This window comes from Callospermophilus lateralis, unplaced genomic scaffold (assembly GCF_048772815.1).
Source record: "Callospermophilus lateralis isolate mCalLat2 unplaced genomic scaffold, mCalLat2.hap1 Scaffold_7738, whole genome shotgun sequence".
Taxonomy (NCBI): Eukaryota; Metazoa; Chordata; class Mammalia; order Rodentia; family Sciuridae; genus Callospermophilus; species Callospermophilus lateralis.
The window spans coordinates 56646-65110 of record NW_027515763.1 but is presented as its reverse complement, the minus strand read 5'-3'; the positions used below and the strand labels follow the sequence as shown (position 1 = coordinate 65110).

Here is an 8465-nt window from a genome sequence, read left to right as displayed (position 1 = left end):
GGAGATTCGCCCTACTGTGGCGCATTGATTTACAGTATTCTCTTGCAAGACTGAGCTTGTCATTCATTTTCATATTGATGGACATTGGGGTTGTTTTCAGTGTCGGGCTATTACACGTGGTGCAGTCATGGTCATTCTTGTGCCCGCCTTCAGGTGCATGTGTGAATGCATTCAGTGGAATTGCTGGGTCCTAGGGTGTGAGTATTACCTTAAGTTAGTATTGCTAGAAATTTTTTTCTGATTGATTAGACCAGTTAACACTCCTACCAGCAGTGAATGAGAATCCAGTTGCTTCTTTTCTTTAGAGGCCCACCTTTGGCATTATCAGTTTTTAAGATTTTATTTGTACTGAGAGCTGTGTACTAGAGCTGTGTACTGCTATGCCACAGTGGTCTTAATTGGCATTTTCTTGATGACTTGCCATCAGGCTGACTTCTTTTGTGACTACTCATCCAAGTCTTTTGCTCATTTACTCATTTATAGGAGGGTTTTCTGTTTATTTGCTTTCCCTAAAAATGCTGCAGATATGAGTTCCTTGTTGGATATGTGCATTGCAAGTATCTTCTCCCACTCCTCGGCTTACCTTATCACTCCAGCAATGGCGTCTTTTAAATAAAAGATGTTCTTAAATTTAAAATGTGAATTTTAAATTTAAAAAATCATAAAGGTTTTATGATTAGTGCTTTTTTCTTTATTTAAGTATTTCTTGCCTCCCCCAACATCTTGAGGACTTTTCCTAAGTCACCTTCTGGTGATAAAATTTCCTTTTACATTCCTGTGTTTCCATTAACATTAAACAAAGACCAGCTCAGAGATTTCCCAACACCCTGAGAGGCCTATGCCATGCTGGAGTCAGTGGTGTCTGTCGAGCAGGAGCCACTCAAAGGACGTCCCACGCACCAGGAAGCTGCCTCCGTGCACCTCATTTGTCAAAGGGAATGTCAAGTTCAGAAAGGGGAAGGAAGGCATTCCATAAATCACAGCTCTTCCACTTATAGGCAACAATGGAAGCAAAAAGTTCAGGAGGGCTGGGAATTATAACTAGGCGCCTGTCCCTTGCCCCTAGAAATTCCCAGCTCCATTTCCAGCAGGCAGCCACCGCAGGCCACAAGGACAAGGACCCTGAGGTCCCCTCTGCCAATTTGGTGACAATTGTCTTAGCTCCAGTGCGCTTTTCCTGGTGTGACCCAACAACAACAAGCAATTAGCATTTGTAGTATAGTTTGGAGTTTTCAAGTCAAACAGGAGGCATAAGGCTATATGGGATCCGCGTTGCACTTGATTTTCAGGTTCTAACTCAGACACTTAGTAGCTGCTAAGCTCAGTTTAGTCTCCCTGAGTTTCCATTTGTTCCTGTGGGGAATGGAATGATATGCCCATGTCTTATGGTAATTATGAAGATTTATTCTTATGAATTAGTGAAGAAACTTCCAGAGGGCCTGGAGGTTGTTTGCACATTCCTAATGGCCTCCAAATCACTACCCTTTCAGCTATTTCTTATGACTCAACCTTCATATAACAGCTTTCCCTCCAACCTGTGTATACCCTAGCAGAGTTGGGATATTGGGAGTGGAGTGTTGGGACTGGTGCCCCTGATTCAGGACTCACATGCCATGTTCTGACTGTGCCCTGTAGCTTATGGGTCACAAAGACCTCTTTGGTATTAAAGATGATGCACACACGCAGTTGGCTCAAGGGCTGATGTACCCATGGGGTGATTTAGGTGGTAGTAGGGACCACTGCAAAGTGTCTGCAGTGCAGAGGGTGCTAGCAAGGGACAGACCTAATGAAGCATGGGGTGAACAGGGTGGGGTGAGGCAGGGGCCCATCTTCACCTCCCAAGGAACAGAGCCCAGGGCTGGGAGACAGCAGGCACCCTACTCAATAGAGGTGTTGGGAGACAGCCCCGCTTGCTTTAAGAGAAAGTATGTTCATCCTTGATGACTGTCACTCTCCTTTCTCCAAATTGTGACACATCTCAGATCTTAAATAATATATTCCTGAAATGTTTGTTCACACCTTTCTGCTCACCCACATGCTTCTCAGGATTAGAGCCTTTTTCTTCCTAGAAGCAATGGAAACGTAATTTGATGGTAAAATACATGACTTCTTCTTTTTCTAGATGGTGGGGGAGCTTGCCTGAGGAAGTGGATGGCACTGCTGGCCCAGATCCGCTGGGGAGCCGGGTCCTGGTGCCAGGGAAGGGGCTCTCCCTCAGCCTGGCTGGGAGCTTAGCAGAACACTGACGAGGGCTGAATTGCTGTGAATGAGACTCCCATTTATTTCAAGCATTCTTTAAGCACAACAATTCTCTCATGGCTTGACATAATAATAGAAATATGTTATAGTTCATCCAAGATTTGTCTTTTGCTTTCTGCTTATAGATGTTTAAATTGCCTTGAAACCCCTTTTTTCCTCCTTCATTCTGCTTGATCATTAATGCACCTGTCTTCCTCCACTTTGTGTCCTGAAGGTTGAAGGAAAGGCCTCCTTGTTGAAAGGCAGTGTTGTGATTGGCATGTCCTTGGCCAAGGACAGATGTTTCTTTGAGAATTTAAACTAAAGGAATTCTAAGTTCTTGTTCCAATTCTGTGTTGTGTTTGGAGTCCTTTGGCTGGCAGGGTCCTCACTTCTTGCTGTCCCCAGGGTTTATCTTCTTGTCCCTGGCACGTTATCCCAGCACACTATCTCAGGAAGGTCTATGCTTATGATGGGAGGGTCATTTTCCGAGTACTCATATGTTTAAAATGCCCTTAATTGTCTTGATTGTGGACTGGTAGTTTGTTGGTAATGGAGTCCAGATTCCAATTCATTTGTTTTCAAGCCTTCGATGCAGGAACTGCCAACGAGGAGTCTTGTTGGTTTGATGACTGCACTTTGTCCTCTCCAGGAGTCACAGGAGGACCAGCTGGGGATGCCGTTGGTCTCCCCTGTCCTCCTGGATTTCTGGTTCTGAGACATGGAGGTGTCCTTGGAGCCATTCATCCTTGCTGTGGATTTGGCGAGGCTGCTCTTGCTCCAGAGAAGCAGGCTTTGCAGCTGTGCTGTTAGCAGCTGTTACCCACTGTGTCTGGGGCCTGGGGTCCAGAGTGCAGCCCATCTTTGGCTTTGCTGTGTCTGGGCCTGAGGCAAGGCAGGGCATCTGGGTGGGAGGGTGTGTGGAGGAGGCTTTCCTCCTGGCTGCTTGGAAGAAAAGAGGGAGGAAGAATCAGGGGTCAGACATAATCCCCAAGGACATGCCTCCAAGGACCCACTTCCTTCCACCAGCTCTCACCTGAAGTTTGTGCCCCTCCTGGTAGTGCATATCAGCCTCTGGTGGTTCTGGGTACTTGCTGCATGGTCATCCCTTATTGCACAGCCTCTCTCTGGCTCACTGCATGGCTCCCATTTGCTGTGTGGCCCCATCCCGTGGCCCCTTCACTTCCTATATGCCTCTCTCCAGGCACATTGCAGGACCCCCGTTCACGTGTTGCCCCACTCACATCTCCCCCATTCCATCCCCCCTTGCTGCAGGATACTTTCAGAGAACCTCTTTAGAGCACCAGTGCTCACCGGAAGCTTCCCTGTCTTCTTGCAGTGCCCAGTAGGTGGACAGCCACACCTCACCTGCGAGCTCCTGCTCCTCATCATGGCAGGACCCTGTCCCTCTGCCTCCCATGCACAGTGCAGATGGCAAATGAACAGTTCCTGGTCCAGGATGCCTCCTCCCAGTGGGTGTCAGCAGGGCCAGGGAGCCGAGTGGCATCATGTGTCAGCCGGAGCTCTGAGGCCAGCAGGCTTGTCTCTGGTGAGCAGCCTCAGCTCTCAGGGCCTTGGTTTCCTTTTCTGAGAACTCAAGGAAGGCCTGGTGGTGTCTTGGGTCCTGGCCGGCAAGTGCCTACAGAAGGCCTGCTGGCTGTCCGCTTGCCAGTCCTGCAGCCCCCTGGGACCAGCAGGCTTTTCCCTGAGGGGAGTCATCCGGGATGTTCAGGTGCCCCACATCTCCTGGGGGCCCTGGGATCCTGGGACACCTTCTCAGTGGTGACCCACTTGACTATTTGCATTTACCCTATTACGTTTGGAGCTGTCTAACTTCTGGTAGGGATGGGTTGGTTCACTCCTACTTGGGAGTTTTGTGGGCTTCGCCAAGTCAGGTGCTAAGGTGGAGGTGCCACTGGAGACTTGGATTCCAGCACAGTGGCAGGTCTGCAGGTGAGCACACCAGGTGCAAGCAGTTGTGTGTGTCACAACTGGGCAGGAAGTGCCCTGGGATCTCAGGGCAGTCCAGGGGATGTGGGGCATCTGTATATCCAGGAGGAGTCCCATTGGAAAAGACCTGCTGGTCTCAGGGGGCTGGAGAGCCTGGCAAGATGACGGCCACCCAGTGCTCTATAGGTAAGAATGACAGCTCCAATGGGGGAGGCCTGTGGCTCAGCCCCGGCTGCTGTTAGTACTCCCATGTGTAGGGATGATGGGCTGAATTTGGAATCCTCAGGGTCTGCCTAAGCACTGGCGTTTTATTCCAGGGGCAAAGTGAACTAGTAGCTGTTTTCAAAGTTGTCAGAACAGACAACAATAGAGTCTTTCTATTTTAGCGTCCTCTTCATTAGCATGCACAATGCGGAGGCCAGAGTTACTGAAGCAAAATCAACAACTTCTGATTAATTTGCAGAGCTCAACCATGGGATCCTTCTGAAATTGTTACCCAGTGCTGCTGCCTGACTGAGTCACCTTGTGGAAGGGCCCTTAATTGGGAACAGGCTCACACAGCAGCAGGGACAGCTACAGAGAAGGAATACCAGGGCCGAAGCACCAGAAAGCAGGTGGCAGCAAGAGACGAGAGCACTGACAGTCACGGTGACCCTATCTGTCTAGAAACACGTGTGCCGGAGGCCAGGGCTCAGAGGGAAAGGAAAAGCACATGACCACCTTTAGAAAACCAGGAAGGTTTCTTGCAGCAGCTGGCCTTGTTTATAATGCGCCTTGCTCTTCCAGGTTGCCCGCCTCTTGGTCTGGAGACCCTAAAGATCACAGACTTCCAGCTCCATGCCTCCACGGTGAAGCGCTACGGCCTGGGAGCGCATCGAGGGAGACTCAACATCCAGGTACCAGCCCTTCTGGTGCATTCTGCTTGCAACTCCGATGGCTCCAGTCACAGATGCGGCCAGGGTTCACTGAGCTCGGGTTGGATGCCATGCATGGCATTTAAAATCTGTTGGTCCGGGCTCTCACGACAAATGTGGCATCGCTGCGTAAATCTCACTGTGCAGAGAGCATGCTGAGATGCAGAGAGGGCGTGTCTTCTTCAAAGATGGCCTTTGGTAGAAGTAAGGTCCCTGGCACCTAGACCAGGTGGGTCTGCCTCCCTCTTGAGCTTGTCCCTCCACAGGCCCTCTGTCTGGGAGGAGCTGGAGCAAAGCGAAACAGGCCTAGGGACCTGCTTGTGGCTGAGGCGTGGGACAGAGAGGTGGTGGCACTGCTCCTCCTTGGCTCCCTGCCAATCTTATTCTCTTCTCATCTCCACTGTGCCCACCTCCTCCAGGCTGTTCAGTGACCTCAAAGGTCCCTCGAGGTCGAATCCTTAGTGCTTTCTGGGGCTGGGTGCATCCCGCCTTTCTTTCTTCCCTGAGGCTCCGGGGCCACTGTGACCTTGGCCCTCCATACTGTCAAGTGTCCCTCTCAAGTGATGGCCCCACACACTCTACACACCACATGGTTCTTGACTCCACACCTTTCCTCAGGTGGGTTTCTCTGCGTGGAACCTCTTTGCCTCTCACAGTAGAAATCCCCGCTGATCCCTGCTGTCCCTGCTCCAACAACTCTTGTGGCCTCTTAAGTCAGCCCACATGTATTCCCTCACAGTGTGGCAGTTGGAGGTCTCACTGGGTGAGGTCAAGGTGTGGGTGGGCTGGTTCCTTCTGGAGGCTCCGGAGCATGTGTTTCCTTCCCTGTCCCAGCACCCCGAGGCCGACCTGCTCCTGATTTGCGGCCTTTCTTTCTTGGGAGTCTGCAGGGCGGGCCGAGTCCTTGGGAGCAGCTGTCTCTCTGCTTCTCTCTTCTATTCACTTTTGAGGACCTTGTCGATTATTCTGGGCCTGTCCAGATGCTCCAGGACCCTCTCCCTCCCCTTCTGCAACCCAGATCCTATCTGTAGTCTCCATTCCTCCTTGCCATGTAGCCTGACATGTGCACGGGACATGGGTCTCTTGGGGGACACGATTTTGCCCACCTCTCTCGGGTGCCGTTCCCCGACCCTGGCTCCGGCTGGTCAGTTCTTCTCAATGAAACGTCTGATCTGTCCTGCCCTGTGTTGCTCTCTCCTGTTCCACATTTCATTTCTTTTTCCCCATCCGCTCTGTAAAGCGGATGCAGGTTCCAAAGCCTTATGCACAAGTGCCATCTTGCTCAGGTCCTTCCAACCGTGCTACACTCAGGGTAGTGACTTCTAAGTGGCAGTGTGGACCCCTGCGGTCATTGTAAGTGTGCTGTGCCAGAGGCCCCTTCCCAGGGAGTGCAGGGGCTCAGGGTTTTCTAAGACTTGAGCCCATCCAGATTGGTTTAGAAATACTCCTTTAAAAAAAACTGTGAAGAAACATTTGGTTTTATACAACTGGAAACTACAGAAAAAAAATGAATAAAATAAAAATAAAAACAACAACAACAAAAAACTCCTGTATTTTACACAGGAACTCTGAAAGGAGTTTGACCAGAAGTTCCCGCTGTCAATCCCTGAGTGCCCCAGGCACCTGGGGGCCTCCAAAGGGGAACCAGAGTCAGACCCAAGGGGTTAGATCCACATGGGAGCGTGGGGCTGTTTTGTGCATCGACAAGGGGGGCTCATCTGATGCCTTCGATGCTTTCTCTACAAATGAAGTTATCCTTTAAATAAAGGAGCCTATATTTATTCATGCTGTCTGCCATCAATGGCAAGGCCCTGTTGACCCTAAACTTGTAGGGCCTGGAGTGAGAAGGTGGGGTGCTGACCTGGAAGGACTGTCCACCAGCAGGCTAGATGGGCAGAGCATAGCAGCAAGAGTGCCAGGGTCAGACATGCTATGTTTGAGCTTGTCTTGGAATGATCACCTCATGTCTCTGAGCCTCAGTTGCCTCATCAGAAAAATGAGCCTCCTGAGCGTCCACAGGGTTGATTGAGCAGGGACAACAATTCTGAAGCATTTGCTGGGTTACCTCGTTCCTCTGCTGAACACGCCTGGTGGCTCCCAGCTGTTCTTTGAACAAACCCCCAGTTAGTCCCTGGGTGCCCGAGCCCTCTCGGTCTCTGTGTGTGTACCTGTCTCTGAATGTTTCTTTATGGTGTTATCTGAGCCATCCTCCATGAGAGGGGCCTGGTCTTCAGCTCCTCTCTCCCCGGATGCCCCAAAATAGTCCCTGAAGCACACAGAGAATGTGGCCAGAGAACTGGCTGACGTGGACAGAGTGCTCATGGCCTGCCTCACTGGGCTGTGCAGCAGGCCCCTGGTGGATGTGTCTTGTGCTCACTTCCTGGCCATCTTACCTCCTCCTTTGTCCTTTACTCATGAGAGACAGAGTGCAGGGAGCAACCAGGCTCCCCACCATGAGTGAGTCAGCAGAGCCCACTCCCCTGCCCTCCGTCAGGGTGGATGGAAGTCACATTTGTCTTTATGGGGATTTTTCTCTTCAGTGGTAGATTCTTTGCCCTGATGTCCCCTCACAAGAACATCTTGAGACCTGCTCTTAGAGTGTGAATGTGCTGCTTTAATGGCCAGGGCGAGGCCACCCATCCCTCAGCCTCTGGACACCACCTGTGCTACCTGGTGTTGGCCCCAGAGTGTGGAGATGGGCCAGCAGCAGGCTCGATTCCAACCCCCACAGCAAGTAGACTAGGTCGGGCCCCCGCTGGGGTTTGTACCTCCCCGTCAGCTCCATAAGCTTCGTGATTCCGCTGCCGCAGGTGCACAATTAAAGTCAATCCAAAAATACTTCTCCCCACACATCACGGTTTCAAATGCAACTTAAAAATAACTACATCTTGTCTCACATATGAGTATTTTGTAGGCGTGTCAAGCTAATGGGATTTTAAGTGCGAGAAACAGCAAGGTGTCAGAATTAGAAGTCGTATTTTAAATACATATTCTGTAGCGCTCGTGGGACGTGAGCATGTTGAGTGAAGCCCTGCATGGGCTCAGGGCTCTCTGGGCACACAGTGGCCACAGTCCAGGCTGGAGCACACAGAGGCACAGGCTGGGAGGCTCCAGTTAGCTGAGTGGCTTTAGTGAGATGCCCACCTCCTTGGAGACTCAGTGTCACCATCAGGAAAGCACGGGTCCCACCTCTGACTCTGTCCTGGTAGTGTGAGGACAAAGAGGAGTAAAGAAGGAGATTTGTCCCTCCGAGGCCTTGTTCATACTCTCAGGGGACCTTGCAGAGTGCCTCCTCTGGCCAGGCACAGAAAGCTCCTGCTGACTGCCCACCTTCCAGAGGCTTTGATTGTGACAGGGAGACCC

The 8465-nt window shown here is 51.0% G+C and overlaps 1 protein-coding gene across 1 annotated transcript in view; it reads left to right on the top strand.

Annotated features, from left to right (window-relative positions):
• Window positions 1-4349: 4349 nt before the first annotated feature.
• Window positions 4350-8465, top strand: part of LOC143640923 (endothelin-converting enzyme 1-like) — a 55670-nt gene continuing 51554 nt past the window's right edge. The window contains 2 exon segments of the mRNA XM_077108443.1: window positions 4350-4374; window positions 4975-5084. Of these exon segments, the coding sequence (XP_076964558.1) occupies window positions 4350-4374; window positions 4975-5084 (135 nt within the window).